Here is an 18,938-nt window from a genome sequence, read left to right as displayed (position 1 = left end):
TGGGGGGACCTGAAAGAAGACAGCAAAGCAGCAGCTTGTGGGCTAAGTAAGGAACACAGCCTAATATTCAGTCCTGGCTACAAGCATTCTGAAGCTGGATCCATTGCAGGCTCCTGCTCAAAACCCGGAAGGAGAATTGTTGAGGGCGCTGATCTCAGCCCAGATTCGGAGTGGCTGTGAAGAGGTGCTGAGGAAGGAGGGCCGCTGCTCCGGGGGGGGGGTCACTCTGCTGAAATGTTCACTGTCTGACCATGAGGGAGGGTCTGTGGAGGACTGAATCTTTTTCCTTGGCAGGTCATGATTGTCAATACCGACCAACCCCCAAATCTGCATCGTCAAACTGTAGTGCAATTCTGCCTAATTGTTCTCACTGCAATTTCTGCAACCCTTTTAAAAGGGCCGATGTTCCCTGGCTAAGGGTTTAGCACAGTCCCTGAGAAAGTGTAGCACATGCAACCCTGAAAAAAAAAAAAAAAAAAAAAACCACCAAGCAAGAGTACAAGGAAATAAAGCATCAAGGTCGGGTGAGACTCGGGAGACTGGTTTTAATTATTACGTCTTGGCTGTTAGAAGCTCCCTGCTCTTTCAAACTGCAGCCAAAGACTCCAGGAGCTTCTACCCATCAGTGCACTAGAAGGCAACCCCACCATCACCTCTTCAGAGTGACTCAAAGCTTATCCATACAACACACATGAATGCTAACAAACGCTACACAACCCGCCCCCCGAAATGGTTTCCCCCTTAAATGACCATAGTTTCTCGTTACAGACCCGTAAAAGCTGGAACTACACCGAGTCTCTCTTGCATCTGACGCTTCGGACACTGGATCGCAGAGCGTGCAGCTTCCTTACAGTCGATCCTTTTAAAGTTCCACAGCGTGGATGCACTTGGGGTGGGTGTGTGTGTGTGTGTGTGTGTGTCTGTGTGTGTGTGTGTCTGTGTGTGTGTGTCGAGGGGGAGTGCTCTGCACAGGTTCGCACCCTCCCACGAAAGAAAACTCCCGCAGCAAAGCCGCTCTGGGCGCCAGGGCGCAGGGGCGCAGGGGCGCAGGGGCTCCGGGCTAGGACGCCGGAGAGCCGTCTCCGAGGAGCGCTCAGGCCGACGCGGGGCTTTCCTCAAGTCAGCCCCTGCCCAGGACAGCGCAGCCCCAGCCGTGGCCGCACGGCCTCTCGGGTGGGGTCCGGGGCCATCGCGGCTCCCACCCCTTGGGCTCGGAGAGCAGTGGGTCACCTTCGGACTCACCGTGAAGCAAGAGGGCCGGGAACAGGTATCTGACCAGGAGGCAGCAGAGACAGAACATTTCCAGGCTCCTGCGGCGGCTCCGGCTCTCCGAATCTCGCGGCCGCCCGCCGCCGGGCGCCGGCAGAGGCACCGCGCCCGCCCGAGGGGACCTCCGTCCCCGCGCGCCCGACCGTCCGGCGGGCGGCGTACAAAGGCCGTCCCGGCGAGGCCGCGCCGGCCGCCTCGCCCTCGGCTAGCCCGGCCGCGCGGGCCTCTTCGGGCCGAACCGCTCAGGCGGCCGCCGCGCGCCCCATGCCGGCTCCGCGCCGGGCTCCGTGGCCCCCGGCGCCGCCCGCCGCGTCCTGCTCGGCCGCCGCGCGCCGACGAGCAGTGGCCGCCACCACCGTGCAGCCGCAGCGTCTCTTCATATTTCCAGCGCGCGGCGGGTGGAGGGCCGCGGGCGGGGGCGGGGCGGGGCGGGGGCACTTGAAAGGGAGCCCCGCCCTGCGCCCCGCCCTCCCCGCGCCCCCCGCGCCCCTCGCCGCTCGCCCTCCCCGGGCTCCGCGCGGCCCCTCCGCGCCTCCGCCTCAGCGCCCACTGCCTCCTGCCAGGGGCTCCCCGGGGCTGGGCACGCGCTCCGCCGGCCAGGAAGGAACTAGTGGCCCTCATCGTCCGCCTCGCCCAGGGCAGCTCGGGAGCCTGGCTTCGGTTCTCCACAGGTGAGAGGGGCTGGACGCACGGGGGCCTCGAGTGGGCTCTGAGCGGTGAAGTGCGCGCGCGTGAGAGAGGAGGAGGAGGAGGAGAGAAGGCACGGGAGATCTGGGAAATTGCCCGGGCGTGGGGATGCAGGAGTGGTGGGCTTCTAATGGGGGCAGTGCGTGTCTTAACTGAAAACTCCCGCCGCCGGTTCAGGCCTCGCTTCTGGGCTGAGAGGAGAGTGCGCGCGTCACAGGCCCCGACCGGTGAAAGGTGTAGGCAGCAGGAGCCGTCGTCTTTTCCCTCCCACTTCCAGAAGTCGAAGGACTTGCTGAAGCAGAGGAGACATCTCAGAGAAACTCTCTGTCAGTTCCTGGGAAAGTGCGTAGGCCCCTTCTCTGATTCCTCTTCTTCTCCACCCCAAACCTGATAACCTCCGTTATGTTGATTTCGTGTTCTGTGGGCCTATTGGGGTATGTTCAATTTTACCTTGGTGTTAAATACCCAAAGGCAGGAACAAATAACCCCCTCTCCCTTAATTCCCCAGGGCAGTGGTATGGGCTGTTTTTGATGCATGGTGGCCTTCCCACCTGCCCAGCTGCTCTCTGGCTGACCTGAGGCCCCTCTGCTGCAAGGGCCTCCAGGGCCATTCTGTCCTCCCTCAGGAGTCCTGTCTAGAGCCCTAGACTGAATGTCCCCTTCTCGTCACACGGGGATGATGAGCAGTCACTAAAACTAAAAAAAGGGTAGATGAAATCAAGAGAACAGTTCTTGACTCGACTCTACTGGTGCTTTTCATCAAGAAAACATGTTCAAGAAGTGCCTGGCCAAAAGACACCACAAAAAATGGAAATTACAGACCAATATCTCTCATGAATATAGATGCAAAAATTCTCAACAAAATTCTAGCCAATAGAATTCAGCATCATATCAAAAAAATAATGCACCATTAACAAGTAGGACTCATACCAGGTATGCAAGGATGGTTCAACATTGGAAACCAATCAACTAATCTACCACATTAAAAAAAAAAAAAAGTGAAGTGTCTGGCTTCTCAAGAGAAGTCTCTGCCCGTTTCAACAATGATCTAACTCCTTATGCTTTACACTTTCAAAACTAGCTAGATCTCAGCATTAAAGTAATACTTAGTAAAATAGATGATAATATGTTTGACAATTTCCTCTTCTTCATTTCTTCCCCCCCCCCGACCTGCCGAAGGCCATGGGTTTTTTTGATGTGATGGTGCTGATATTGTTGGATGTGTTTTAATTTTATCACCATCATTATTTTCTTTCTATCTCTAATATGAGGGATCATAACATGGACCACTTGCCTAGCTGGCAAGGATGTTGTGAGAATTAACATGCTAATGTTTGCAGATCTTAAAGATGAGGGCTCCACGGGTACACAGCGTGGGACGTGGTGGTTCAGTCGTAAAATTCTTGCCTTCCGTGTGGGATACCTGTGCAGCCATCACCCAGCTGTTAGTGGATGTTTGTGTGCTGTTGTGTTGCTGAACTGGTTTTAGTGGTGTTTCCAGACTAAAACAAACTAGGAGGAAAGTCCTGGTAATCTATTTCTGAAAAGTCAGTCCATGAAACCCTGTGGATCTCAGCAGTCCACTGTGCATGGGGTCCCCACGAGCCAGGGGTGACTCGACAGCAGCTAACAGCAAGTGTGCAAGAAGAGTCATGATGCCCACGAGGGTGAGTGTTGTTTTGAGTTAGGCGTGCTTGGCTACATCTCTGAGCCTGATTTTGTTCCCAATCAGTTGTTTTCCTTGTTGCTGGGCTTGGGTAGCAGATTATGATTTGTGGAATTTGAATGCTTCCCAAGTGTCAATTAGGTTTTTATTTTAAACCAAGAACTTGATTTCTTCACAAATGGTTGGGCAGTTGGAAATGATGTAAACAACCTACTTGGCTGCTTCAGCAGAACATTCTCTTGTCACCAAGAACACATACTTAGGCAGTGTTTAGTTTTTCTATGCCTTTTAGTCATGTGATGCCTTTTAGTCTATCTGGGAGTATTTGAAACAAGCAAACTACGTAAGAGAGTGTTAGGGATGATGTGTTTATGTGTAAGCAACTTGGTTGATAGTAATTGAAAAATGTTAAGGTCATTGATCACACGTTAGCAGAACAATTAGGTAATACATTTATATAAATAGTTATCTGACTGTGTTATTTAAAAAACAAAACAAACAAAAACCAATAAGCCAGCTATAATTTTGTGTCATTTTTCAGGTCGATTCAATTTTTGTTTTTCAGCTGGTTTTACTGGTGTGGTATGAACATGGATAGATGATGTCACCAGTTTGAGATTTGTTCTGCCCGTCTATTTTCCACATGTAGTGTCATAGATGCAGATTCTCAACCCTCAATGTAACATCTTGGAGCTACTGCTTCCAGAAATGCCCTCATCAACTTCTGCCTATGTAGGCTTAGATTTTTCCTAGCTACGTTGTTGTGTGATGTCGGGTAGATTCCGACTCATGGTGACCCTACAGTGACCCTATAGGACAGAGTAGAACTGCCACACAGGGTTTTCTACACCTGGTAGCATAGTGGTTAAGCACTTGGCTGCTAACTGAAAGGCCAGTGATTTGAACCCATCAGTCACTCTGCTGGAGAAAGATGTGGCAGTGTGCTCCCATGAAGATTACAGCTTTGGAAGCCCTATGGGAAAGTTTTACTTTGTCCTATCCGGTCATTATGAGTCAGAATCAACTTAATGGCAGTAGGTTTGGTTTTTGTTTTTTTGGAATCTTTATGGGAGCAGATTGCCAGTTTTTTTCTCTTGCGGAGCAGCTGGTGGGTTTGAACTGCCTACCTTTTTGTTAATAGCCGAGTGCTTAAGCACTGCACCGCCAGGGCTAGTATTTTCCTAGCTGTAGGGCTCAATAGAAGTAAGGATGGAGAGACTTCGTCTCACATACTTTGGACATGTTATCAGAAGGGAACAGTGCCTGGAGAAAGACATCATGCTTGGTAAAGTAGAGGGTCAGTAAAAAAAAAAAAGGAAGACCCTCAACAAGATGGATTGACACAGTGGCAGCAACAATGGGCTCAAGCATAGCAACCATTGTGAGGGTGGTGTAGGACTGGGTAGTGTTTTGTTCTGTTGTACATAGGGTCGCTATGAGTCAGAACCAACTCAACGGCACCTAACGACAACAACGACATAGTGCTCAAGGATAGTGAAAAAAATATGGTCTTAATTTGTCTTACAATGATTATGTGTGGCTATATGCCAAGGGTGCTAGAATTGGGAGGAGAGCATTTCTAGAGAGGCAGCTGGCAGTTCTTAGCTCCAGCTCAGAATGGGGCCCCTGAAACAAGCCCACAGATTTTCCCAGACCACCTGTAAGGACCTGGACCTTGGGCAGGAGCTCCTGCAGCCCAGGTCCCAGTGATAATGGAGAGACCCTGGCAGCGACAACTGGACAGGTTTCCCTTAGTAGCATCAACAAGTGTGTTCAAAGATTCAGTGCTATTTGTGAATAACATTTGCCATGTTGATGGGAAGAGGAAACTCATAGGAGCTAAGTTCTCAGCACAGTGTATCACCAGGCACATTTGTAATTCCCATGATTTGTTCAGTTGCCAACTCACCAGGCCTCTCGAATGGTTTCCAAGTTGTCTCTTTCCACAAACATTGTGATGCTAATTGTGAGCCTCTATAATTGACTCAGTTTTTGAGCCAAAATTAGCCCTTTGACCTTCCATAGTAACTGAATCATGAGCAGGCTTTCTGGAATGTGCTGTGCTGGGCACAGAGCTTGAGCGATCCCCAGGGCTTGATCTTCTTAGGGGCTGTTTCAGTTTTTAGGGAGCACAGGGTATTAGAGGGCACTGTTACCCCAATGTCCTTTAAAACTAGTGCTGCGGCTGGGTTTTTTAATACAGTCATCATGAAAATTCATCTGCAGTTATGCTCTAATGCAAGTCATTTGGAATTTAAGAGGTTCTAGGTCTTTCTGTTCTTAAAGAAAATGACAGTTATAAGAACGGTTAGAATAATTAAAACGTTAATTCCTAAATGTGCTCAACTATGAATATGGTTAAAAGCATGTTGTGGCTTTTCAGTGTTTGGCACAGGGTGCCAGAGAATGAGAGGGGGAAGGGAAAACTGCATTCTTGGCCTGCGTCCTCAAAGGATGAGAAATATAACCAGGAAGAGACTTTTTTCAAAACTTGCTAGATGTCGCTGCCAAGCCTGTGACGTCATTATGGTAAATTATCATAGATTATAAGTATCTGGCGGACAGGGATAGTGTTTAATCATCTCTGTCTGCTTCCAGTGCCTAAGCCAGTATTTTCAGTATTTTGCCCACAGTGATACTTCGATAAAGGGAAAATACATTGAATTTTTTAAAATCCTGTCCAACTTCCCTTAGAGGCAGAGAGTGTAAAATTATCCTGAGGAATCCTTAGAAAAGAATACTTTACTTTTATAGTTTTAAACATGTTAATTAGAACAAACTCTATTTTGAGAATGTAGTTTAGATGTATCTTTTGGAAGAGCACAGTCTTCTGAATGTAAGAAATTAAGTATTACATTCTTTTTTATACTAACGGACATTATCAGTGAAAACTAATAACATGTTTGTGAGCTTAGCATTTATTCATTCATCCATCCAACATTATGGACACTGCTGAGTACCAGATACATATGTACTCGCATCCGAAAATAGGGACAGATATGTATGGGAGTGATTCAGCTTAACCGTTTCGTTCACCTTTTGTCATGAGTTTGGGGGGTTGAAGTGAAGTCTGAGAACTCTTACACTGGAAGAAAATATAAGACCCTTCAGAGAGGACACTGTCAAGGACCTTGGTAGCATTTCTCTGCACTGTTCACATGACTTGTGTAGTGCTGGTTGTCTTGTATGTCTGACTGCTTTATCTGTCCAGCTAGATGATTAGGCTCTTTGAGGGCAGGAAGAAAATTGGGTATTATGTTTGTATTTCCTCCCTCAGCCCTTTTACAAGTCCTTCCATAATAGGCATTTGTTGGACTGGTAGATAATGTAGGATAAGATCACACCATCAAGAAAGAGTCTTTATGGAGGCAAAACCACCCTAAACCACTGCAGCACACAACTACAAAGGCAGAGAGGTACAAAAGCACTGCTGTGCAATCCAGCATGTGCTGTGTTGTGTGGCACACATAGTGACGCTCAAAAACATCTGACTCATGTAGCATACTGGTTACAGCACTAGCAGGCAGACTCACTGGCCTCCAATCGCTCAGCTCTGTGACCCTGGGCAAGTTATCTGACATTGCTGTGGCCCTGTGTCCCCGCCTGTGAAAGGGAGACAGCAGTAGCGTACAGTTTCATACGGTAAAGCACTACCTAAGTGTACGCTAACAATAATGAGTGTAGACCATCCATTCTCAGCTGCGGCAAAGTTATCCCTCAAGCGAGAAAATTGGTTTGGTGTGGGGCGGGGATTTAGATAGTACGATGATTTGTAGCCCACCCAAGAGCCACAGCGTATAAAGGATAACCACGGACCTACAATTTAGTGGGGGTAGGTGAGAGCATCTAGAAAAATGTGTCCAAAAATTTTCCTTAGGGAGAAATATTGGGGGGGGGGAAGCTTGAGAAACACTGTACTAGATGAATAAATTATAAGATTAATGATATAATTAATCATCTATCAAATGTTGATAATAACTTCATTTCTTTCATTCATTGGGTATGTTTTGGTTACATGACACTAAATATGTTTACTTCAACTGAATGGCAGTGTACTATCTGATTACATCATCATAACATAATCAATGTTGTTTACTCTTGATTTAGATAGTTCAGGCGCTGCTAGTCACTCTTTACAGATGGGGAAACTGAGGCACAAAGAGGTTGAGTAGCTTGCTTCAAAGCTGTACAACTTTATAGGGGTAGAACCATTAGGTTTTATAACTTCCACTTGGGTTCTATTTCCAGCTCTAAGCCTGTACAAAAACAACAACAACAACAAAACAACCTTTCACCTCTCAGGAGTAGAAAACTGATTTAGATGTTTTTGAGACATTCAGTCTCAAGGGGGGATTTTGTGTAGGCAGTTTGGACATTCACTGCAGATGTTATCTGTACTCTTGGTGCCACAGTTCACTTTATGTATAAAGTATCCAAACATTTTAGTTTCTAGAACACGCTGTTGACTTTGTAAAATAGGTGAGTGGACAAGATGGGCACTAAAATGCAGCCTAGTGCTGGGAGTCTTTGAACTTTGTAATATTAAAACTCATGAGCCCTTTGAAAATATGTGTGTGTGTGTATGAGTGTGCTTTTGATTTCATGTGTTTATGTAGATAACTGTGTGGGCAAAGCTACATGCAAAATTACAGTTCACCCATCCAAAGCTTAGCTCTCCGAAGCATAAACACAGCAGTCCTCTGGGTGAGCAGAGGAAAGGCAGGGTGAGGAGCTCCTGGCTGATTGATCCACGCTGCAGAGCCAACCCTAGGTCACTGGGGAGACCCGGGAGAGAAACCAGAGGCTGCACCCCCCGGGCGTGTGCCGTGCACTCCCCAATCTGCAGGCTGCCTTCCCCGTGGTTTAGTGCAGAGTACAGTACAGTACAGGAAGATCCCCCTTGCCGCTGCTGAGCTGGGTATGCTGAGTATGCCAAGACTTGGTGATTCTCCACAAATGCAGGGCCCTGGGGGCGGGGCAGACGTTGGGCCCTGCTTTAAAGCTAACACGTTTTTACTCAAGCCAAATTTGGCGTCACCAACTCCAGGGAAACCACTGCAGCAGACAAATCTCACAAGATCTGGCACTTGTAGAGGTGGGGTAGGTTGCTCTGAGGCCACTTCAAGAGAGCTGACCCAGCATATTACACTGAATTCTGCAGCTCAACCTCCTGCACAAAACTGTGCGTAGAAGAGCCTCCCCTCTCCCCTCCTACACGCATCTACCCTCAGCCGTGAGAGATGGTCTGAGCCAGGTAACCCAGGAGCTCTTGCAGGCTGAGTTCTGGGATACGGGAGGTGGGTTCCTGAGGGCAAGCTAATAGTAAAAGCCCTCAGTAGTGAACCGTAAGCATTATATAAACACAGGTAGTTATTAACACTACTTACTAGGACACAAGTCCACACTTGCGTTTGTCTAGCTCTGACACTTTTAAGGTCATCATCTTGGGTAATAAGTGATGGTCATGTAGACAGTCCATTGTACCTGCTGTTGGCCACACTGACTCTGAGATGAGTTGGTAATTAAACGTTTATGTGACCAAAGACTTCTGCAAAAGCAGTAATTAAAATCATAGAATAGCAAAATAATTTGCAAACAAATATTACCTCTTTTCAATAAGCCAAAAACCAGGAAAAATCTGAGTCTATAAAGAACAAGAGAAACATTACAGAGCAATCATAGGATAAGGATGACACAGAAAAAAATTCCTGAAAATAAAAATTTCTACGGCTACAAATAGAGCCAAATGTGGAAATACTACTGGCAGATATACTCCTGACTTGAAAACCATTGGTTTTCTAAAATTTCCCATGAGAATCTACTAAATTATATCTAAGTAGGTTCCAAACACTTGTGATAAGAATAGATATAGAGCCATAATAATACGCATGATTGCATAGTTTCACCTTTTCAACAACAAAGGAGGCAGTTAGGAATGCAGGCCAAACTGGGTTAAAATTCCAACTCCACCACTTAGCATCCATGAGACCTTGAGCAACCTAAGCCTCAGGTTTCTCATCTGTAAAATGATCATATCAGGAATAATGGTCATCTCTTGGAGCTATTGGGTGGATTAAGAGGATGAACTTTTTAAAGAAAATCTGGTGGTAAGTACTGAAGCAAAGCCTCGGTGTAAAGGGCTGAAGGCCTGGAGTGGGGCCAAAGGGCCGCTGCCCCTTCCGCTTCCTCCTTGGGTGCCTTCTTCTACTCTGGGCCTCCTAGCAGGACAGTGGTTTCTGACATGATAAGCAGGCTAAGCGAGAGCCCTTCAGTCTGCTGTGAGTCATTTACTCATTCAGTTGACATTTATTTAGCCGCGTTTCAGGCACTGTCTATGTAAATACACTCCTGTTCACATCCAAAACCCAGAAGTGCATCAAGGTGACAGGCAGAGTTGTTTGGGATCCTTTCTTGTCCTGTTCTCCTCCCTGTCATTGCCCTGGATTGGGCTCCACCTCGCCTCTAGCTGGAACTGTCAGGCTCAAAATCTGTCTCTTTGGGCTTCCTTTCTTTGCACCATCCTCCCAAAAGGTCCTAGAGCATCTTTGTGTTCTCTGCCCTTCCTCCTTAACCAACAAGAAGTTATCGCATAAACTCACTGATTCTTACTGGTATCACACACACAAAAACCGAAAAACAAAAAATAAGCCCTCTAAATTCTTGAGAGGGGAGGCGAATCACCAGGATCAGCATAAAGCTGATTCCTACCTAGTGGGGTCAGACACATCACCACTCTCCAACTTTTTACCATTTCTGACACCAGTCATCCCTCCCACAGCACTCTCTACCTTTCTGCTGAGTTCAATATTTCACTACAATGGCCACACAGAACTCACAGACTATATTTGTGATTATGTGGTTTATTAGGGAAGTAACAGGCTAAATAACTCAGGATTAGAATTAACTTGGAAATAACAGGATACAACTCAGGAGACAGGATATACTTTGTCAGTTAGAACAACTTCCAACCAAGACAGCTCTCAGCTTTTTCTCTGTCGTGCACAAAGGTAGGCCCTCACTCTTGGCCTGACCTCTGCCCCATTGTTGATATCAGCTGTGCCTGCCACCGGGCCTCACTGGGCCTGGCCTTTGCCCTGCTCCGGCAAGTGTTACAGCTCTTTAGCCCCACCGAGAAGTGCCTGAAGGCTCCCCACTCCACCAGCAAGCCTCTTGCCCAAATTCACTCCCTCTCTGTTAATCCGTGGGCCAGCAAACTCACTGCAGCTGCCTTGAGCGGGTCTCCTGGTTCCTGATGCTTGTGCTCCTGCTGCCGCCACCACTATCTCTGGCCATCTCGTGCCCTCTGCAGCATTACATCTCTCTGTCTCCTGGGTCTAGGAGATTCTCAACATAGGGACCCCGAGTCCGAGGGATGTGCTCCAGCCCAGGCTCTTCTTAATGGTAGTGAGGTTCCCCTCAACCTCTGTGCAGTTGCCTCTTTTAAGACCATGAGCTGACCAATCCCATGAGTAGGCCACAGTCAGCTAATTTGCATAGTTATCAACTAATCCCCACAAGGGTTTTATGCATTTTTTTTTGGCATAGTAAACTGTTCAATCCCCACAAGATTGTGGCCTAGCAAATCATCTTGGCAGAACTACAAACCCAAGGCCAGAAAGGCCATATATAAAGAGAAACCCATTGCACTGCACTCACTCATACCAAAATATACATAGGAAGTCCTAAAGTGTCAGTCTATGTGTCAACTGCAGACGAAGCCTTATGTTGGTATGAAGTTGGAACAGTGAAGTTTCAGGAATGGGAAGGGACAAAGGGCATAGCCAGGCACTCCTAAAATGGCAGGATCTTATCTGACCACCACAGCTGCCACCACATCTCACCTCACTGAGCATCCGTACCCAGCCCAGAGCTCTGTGCCTGTGTCTACAAGGCCTTTCGCCATCCCCCACCACCACAGAGGTATGAGTGGGGAGGGAGTGGTGGGACGTGGCTTTGCTGTGTTTGTTTTAAACTCCAAGGAAGCCGGATTTCTCTTTCATTTACATCCTGGCCCTTGTTTTATTTATTATTTTTAGCTGGGGGTGGATGATTTTGTAATGCACTGGAGTGTTGTCTTTTGGTTCTGTTCTAACTTGTCAATGTTACCTGGGTTTATTCTGTTTTCCACTTTATGTAATGTAAGTTTGGTATCTAAATTAGCTGGACCATTAATCAGGTTGCATAGCCCTTCCCTTTCCCACGAGAAATCAAAGAGGAAGAGTGGGACTTGGCTACAGGTAATTGTCATATACATTCAGTAAGATTTTTAGGGTTGTCTCCTCCTCATATATGGATCATCCTCCTTCTCACTTTTTCCTCTCCTCCCTCTGCTCACCTCTCCTTCCTCTTCACTAATACCCTTCAGTCAGTCACCACATCTTCTATTAGGTATTTCTCGGAAAGGAGGGCATTGACCAAAGTCTCCACCTGCTTCTCACTCCATGCTTTGACCTCATCTCTGTATCTTCCATTTTGTGGTGGCTATTTCTCCACCAGGGAGCCCTGGTGTCTTCAACAGTTAACAGAAAGGTTTGTGGTTCAGATTCACCCAGCCACCTCCAGGAGAGAAAGACCTGGTGATCAACTTCCATAAACATTACAGCCAAGAAAACCTATGGGGTCTCTATGAGTTGGAATTGACTCGACAGCACCTAACAACAATATTTCTCCATTACCAGCAAGCAGAGAATATGAGATTCCCAGTTTCTGTTCTCAGCTTGCCGGTGGCCCAGCCCCTGCGGTCTTCTACAATAGGTGGAAAGTAGGTAGTGAAGATATATTTAATATGCTCATGGTCCTTGGGATTGTCCAAGAACACTTTATGAAATGGGAAGATGCTACAGATACTTTGTATCATGATGGGGTTTTAAAGATGCTAGGTGGATCTCAGGATAGGTGATGGCCTGGGGGTGAGGGAGAGGGATGTAGTATGGCTGGCCCAAGACCCAAGCAAATTACTCGAATATTTCAGCATTTCCTAAGGAAAAGTTCATGTTGCCGTTTGAGACTTTCGTATCATAATGTCATCCTTAACAAGATTATCTATAATCATTATGAAAATTAGTGTACCTCATGTAGGTAAATTAATTAACGAAATAAATACACCAGCTGTACCGTACGCCTTACCATCACTTCTTTCGCTGTGGAAGGAGGTTTGCCGTTCTTGCAGGTGACGAGAGATATTTTCTCACTCAAGTTTCAGAATAATTGTTCACACTTTCTAACCCATTTGGATATAAAAGTCTTTGAAGTTAAAATAAATAGAAATAAAGAGACAGAAAACAAAAAGTAAAACTACAAATATTTCTCTGGACTTCAGTAAGCCTTGTGACTCTTTAAGAGGTACGAAATGCAAAGAAAAATTTCTTGTAGGCCTACTGAGATGTGGGCTGTCCATGTTTATTTAAGATTCCTTCTTTATTTTCTCCTTTCAAAGCAGAACAACTTTTAGTAATATGAAGATGCAGCATCTTCAACCTATTGAATTTATTTCATTTCAAGTAGAGACAGAAGTTGTTACAAAGCAGAAATTGAATAGCTTGAACTCATTTGCTTTTTGGGGTGTAATTTTACTTACAGTCCATAAAATATACAGGATGGCTGAGAAACAGCCTGAAATTACACACATAGACAAAGGAAAATAATAATAGTATTAAATGACATTGTATCTTTTTATCCAAATGAAACCACATTCAGACAGATTCTAAACAATCAAGCTTTGTGTGTGTGTGGTGCCCACTTCATTCATTTGCAAAATATGCATGGTAATATGAATAAACTGGAGAAAACAAAGCAGAACTGGGCAGAGTTAATACTGCAAGTCACTTTACAATCCCCTTTGAGTGTCTTAACACAGACATTCATACAAAGAAGGAAAATATTAAAACCATATAGCACAGAACCAACTCCTTTTATGTATAAAGTGTAGATGGTGTCACTAGGTCAGACAACATGTCTTTTCAAACTGAAGTGAACCCATCTGTTAAGAAGAACCCTCGTACGGGGAGGCACCGTTGGGGTTGTGTCTAAGTCAAAGGAGCATTCAGCGCACTGCTTTCTTATCATTCCAGCTCAGTGATGACTTCCCAGCCTCAACACAGATGTCAGTGGAGATGGTTAATTATGTAGCACCGACATGGTGAGCACTTGCTGGGCCAAAGCAGGAAGGCAGCTGATGAGAAGCTCAGGGAAGATTCTAACAGTGTTTCATGACAAGTGCTTGGTAATATAAGACCACTGGGATGCTTTAGGAGTTGATGGCTTGTTTGGTTCTAAGGTAATGTGGTCTAGCAGGTTGCAGGAGAGAGTACCACAGAGCACTGCATGGTGGAAAAACCGGTTTCTATTCTGTTACTTAATGCTCTAGATCAACAACTTCTTGGGCCTTTTTTTTTTTTTTCTTGTTACTGAGGGGCTCAGCCACATCTGCAGTGATCAGAATTGTTTCTCGAACCTGCGTTTGGTGAAGTAGAGATCTGAATGTCGACGATTTTAGTCTGACCCTCATTTTAAAATTAGCTCATACTGTATCAACCTGAGATCTGCTCATCGTCAAATTTTCTGATCTACATGGTAGTAAATAACTGTGTGGAAAGAGATGGGTGGAATTGGAATACTACAGTGGCTAAGAGCATGCACTTTGGTGTCTGACGGGCCTGGTTTCAGGTTTTGACTACAGCTATTTGTGAAATGGTCACATAGGAGTGCTGTTCTCCTGGGGATGCTGTGAGGATTAGATGGGATGACATGGGTAAAGTGCTTTGCCCCCAGGGCCTGGCATGTGAAAAATGTCACTAAGTGAATATTTAGTGGTAGTAGTTGAGCAGTGCTGGAGATAGCTGACCAGATGAGTTCCTAACAAGCACCAGCCTGTGCTGCCAGGTGGTTCCAGGAACCGATCACAACTATTCACATTTGCCTTGTACTAGCTAGGGTTCTTGGTTGTAAAGCCACAGAAATGAACTCAAGCTAATTTAAACAGAAAGGGGGTTTGTTGGAAGGATGGTGTGGGCCCACAGATTCTTTCTTAGGCCTGGAGGCAGTGTGTCAGGAGCAATGCCCCACCAGGGCACAGAGCAGGTCTAGTAAAGAAATTCCCACTGTTGCCATTGGGCCAGACTGTGCAGATTGCCTGGAACACCATGGGCACTGGACCCTGGGAATGGCTTCTGTTGCCTCTGAAATTGTGACTGGCTGGCCCTAATGCTCCACTCATGCCAGCAGGGTTCCTACCAGACTCTTCTTGCCACCACAAGCTTCTGAGCAAACCTGGAGCAGGTGACTGGGTTTGGTAGTGCCTAGTCATACGTCTGAGCCCTTACCTGCAAGGGTGGCTGGAATTTTCAGCTTCTGTGTGGCAGGTGGTACTACTCTAATCATAGGAATGGGATTTGTATGATGGAAAACCAAAAACCAAACCCGTTGCCATCGAGTCAATTCTGACTAATAGCAACCCTGTAAGGACAGAGTAGAACTGCCCCATAGGGTTTCCAAGGAGCAGCTGGTAGATTCAAACTGCTGACCTTTTGGTTAATAGGATGGAAGGTCAACCAAAATGACAAATGTCTGCCACAAGAACATTGGCAAATGTCCTGAGGACTCCCTATTCTACTGTCTGCTCACTTAGCTAATAATCATGGGCTGTTGTACTGTAGGTCAATGACAGCCTGAAAACATGCTTTTGGGGACTGAACAAGACAGGAACTCTCTCATACCCTAGATTATGTTAACTGGTTTCATACCTAATTTCAAAAGAGGATCATTTTCTCTCTCACAGCCTCCAAAATGAGAACTGATTTACCGTATCAAAATGTCTTGTACATGTCTAACAGTTTAGACACCATAGTTGGTGGTGGAAAGAGGTTTGGATGATGAGTCAGGAGATGTGGCACAATCTTGACTGTCACTTTGTGACTTGGAATTAGTTGCAGAGCATCTCTAGAGATCAGTTTCTGTATCTGAAAAATGACAATCATTGTAATAATACCTATCTTATGGAGCTGTAAAGATGGAATTACATCATATATATGAGAGTCCCCAGAACATAGGATTACAGTGTTCAGTACAACCTCAATACTCAGTACAATGCAGTACTCAATAAATATTACACTGTACAAAATCACAGCACAGCTTGAATAATGGGCATATTCAAGTGTTCTGCTTCAGCTCATTTATTGATTTATTCCCTTATTGAAAAAAATATGGATTATATGCCTACTGTGTGCCAGGCACCTGCTCAGTAAATGTAGTAATTAAGGACAAAGAAGAAAAATACTGCGGAAAATGGGATTAGGAAGTATTGGGGTAAGAGTTGCAATTTTAAATCGAGTTGTGAAGGGAAGCCTCACTTAAAGCTGAGACCTGAGGGAGGTGAGGGGCATCACACAGCTATCTGGGGGAGAGATTGCAGGTGGGAACTGGGGTGCTGAGGTTTGGAGTGGGAGCATGCACTGTGTGCTCAGAAGCAGCAATGAGGTGTGCGTGGCTGCAGCAGTGAGCAAGGGGGAGAATAGTGGATCAGGACAGGGAGGTAGGACCTGGGAGGCCTTTTAAGGGCTTTGGCCTTTACTGTGAATGAAATGAGGAGCAACTGGAAGCTTTTTTGCCAAGAAGTGACATGATACGACTTACTTTCTGTATCATTAGGGTTGAGAATTCAGTTACAAGCACATTGACTGAGCACATGGTATGTACCTGGTGGTCTGCTAGGCAGTGGTGCTACAGAGATGAACAAGACCTAGCCTTGATTCTGAGGAGCGTACGGGCTAGTCCACAGGAGAGAACGGCATGGAAACAAATTACACGCTTTAATGGAATCAGTGGAGACAGCTGTGTGCAGGGAACTGTGGGAAGAAAACAAAAGCATGGAAGCATCAGTGAAATTTTGCTTTTGTTTTCCTTTAATTACAGAAAACGGGCTTTAGATGGAATATGTTGAGACAGAGAAGATTGGCGTGGTAGATGGAGGCAATGAAATGAAGGGCTTTTATGCCTTAGGGATGTTGAATGTGGTGGTGGGTCAGTGCAAAAGCAGAGGAGTGACATTATAATAGGCTTTTTTTTTGACTTTACTGTCTGTCTGACTCCCCCACTAAAATCTATTCTCCATAAGGGCAGCATTGTGCACTGCCGTATCCTCACCCGGAAATGGCCTCTGGAACACAGTAGATGCATAATAAATATTCGTTGAGTGTCTAAGTGAATATTCAGGTTTGAATTTTAAAAAGCTGTCTTTGGCAAAACTAGTTTTGCTGTTGCCTCTTGACGCTGTCCAAGTCCTCTTTAGAGCGAGGCCCTTGTCTGTCTTGTTTAGCTTCCTGTCCTTAGTCTCTAGAACCATCCCTGCACATAGTGGCCTGCAGTTTACCCTACTGAAGCCTTTTCTGACTGCTCCCAGGGGAATCTGAGCATATCCCTGCTATAGTGTTTATCCCTCTGCTGTGTTTTCATTAATTGTTTTGTTTGTCTTTCTCACAAAATTGTAAGTTCCATAATGTCAGGAGTTGTGCTTTATTCAAGCAATTTCAGTCTATGAAAAGCTTTATTTACATAATTGGGAACAAAGGCATAAGTAAAATCCATTAGGCAGGTTTATTGACTGTTGTCTCCGAGCCATCTATAAGTTACTGTATTAGTTTATGCTTGTTTACTGCGTCGTAGTTTCTTGCTTTGTTTTATTTTGATATGCCCAAATAGGTTGCTTGAGTGAGCCAGCTTGATTATTTTCGCTTTTGATGCTCTGATGTCCTGTACCCAGATGGCTAGACCTGTTTTCAGGTATATCAGTCTAGGAGTCCATTCACTTTTCTTGTTTGAATTTAGCTCAGGTGTCCAGGAGTGTGGTACAGGCTCTGTCCTACAGTCTTAGAGGGGAAGGGGTGATTGGTGTATGTACTGGTATCTGATTGCAGCGGGGGGGTCATGCTCTGAACAAGGCAGGGGGCTGAGAACTGACCCCCAAGTGTCTCTGAGGAAAGCGTGTCTCTGTTCCCTAGAGTGTGTGGGTGGGTGGGTTCTGCAGACAGACCACGGGCACCCAGTGTTTTTGGTTGTAAGGACTGGGAGGTACCAGTTATCCTTGGACCCCTGTCACAGGTAGCTGGATGACCTGAGTGGAGCTACCAGTCCTTAGGCCCCTGATGTGGTTAGGTGATGACCCTGTTTAATAGGCAAAGCAATGTCAAACATCAAACACCCACCTCTCCACTGCACAGCTGAAACGGTTGGAGACTGCCAACAAGGGCCTATTCTCCTGAAACAGGCCCACACAGGTCCATGCAGAGGGGAAAGGTGCTCAAAGTCCACAGACTGTTTATGCCTGAACAGGAGCCGCTTCTGTCCTGAGCTCCCCCGGTTAGTGGAGCTGGCAAATTATCTTTTCCCCCAATTGCAAGTTTTTCCTTCTCCAAGGCCAGGAGGATGGCTCTAGGTGCTCAACAGGGCCTATCTCAGGCCCAGGGAATTCAGCCGCTGAAGCTGGCTTGGGGGTGGGGGTGGGGTGTGGTAAAATATATGTATGTACTTAGCTTTTGCTGAGAGCACCGTTCTTCTCTGGTTCCGGAGGTGTGAGTAGGCTGTGTGGCTGCTGCTTCTCCCTGAGGAAACTGCAGCCGAGCGCTAGTACCAGCCTGTTAACACCGCTCAGGGAATGGTGCTTGAGGGCTCCTTGTGATTTAGGGCCATTACTCCTCTCTGCTTCTGAACCGTCTCTTCCTCCCCCTGCCCCTCAGTTCATTTTCTAAGCTTGCCTTTGATGCTCAGGGCTCCTAGCTTGTCATAAATATACTTGTTTCACTTGTTTTTTCAGGTCTTTGTTGTAAAGAGGGCTCCCCAGAAGCAGCCGACTATTCTGCCATCTTGGCTCCACCTCCACATTAGGCAGATTTAAGGAGCTGTGGCAAAAGGTAAAAAAATGCAGATGGAGGTAAAGTGTGTATATGCCTCTGTTGTCCATGGATGAAATTGGAGTCCGCATAGATGTCCCAAATCATTTGTTCTGTGCATTCTGATAACCTCCAGAAACAATGGTTGGACTCAGGCCTGTGTCGCTTTAGGGTCTGGAAGGCTCCTCCTCCCCAAGGCCTCTTCGTGTACTTCTAAGAAGCCCTAAGGAAGAAATTCTTTAGGAGCCCCATGCCTGAGCATGGGCTTCCTGTCTCAAACAAGGATCCAAGTCTTCTTTGACCATGAGAAGACCTGTATGCTGAGCCAGGGAAGAGACCAAGGACAAGAGAAAGGAGCACATAGGATGTAGACACAGAATGAAAATTGAAGTAGTGGGGCTCAGACATCAGCTGGGTCTGAGCAATCATCTCAC

The 18,938-nt window shown here is 46.2% G+C and overlaps 1 protein-coding gene across 1 annotated transcript in view; it reads right to left on the bottom strand.

Moving 5' to 3' along the window:
• APCDD1 (APC down-regulated 1) overlaps nucleotides 1-1,404 on the bottom strand; it is a 38,027-nt gene extending 36,623 nt beyond the window's left edge. Inside the window, exon 1 of the mRNA XM_010586852.3 lies at nucleotides 1,243-1,404. Coding sequence (XP_010585154.2) covers nucleotides 1,243-1,300 — 58 coding nt within the window. The 5' untranslated portion in view covers nucleotides 1,301-1,404. The remainder of the gene's footprint in view (nucleotides 1-1,242) is intronic.
• Between the last annotated feature and the right edge of the window lie 17,534 nt (nucleotides 1,405-18,938).

The sequence above is a fragment of the Loxodonta africana genome, chromosome 11 (assembly GCF_030014295.1).
Source record: "Loxodonta africana isolate mLoxAfr1 chromosome 11, mLoxAfr1.hap2, whole genome shotgun sequence".
In the NCBI taxonomy this organism is placed as follows: Eukaryota; Metazoa; Chordata; class Mammalia; order Proboscidea; family Elephantidae; genus Loxodonta; species Loxodonta africana.
This window is presented reverse-complemented; position numbering and strand designations above follow the sequence as displayed.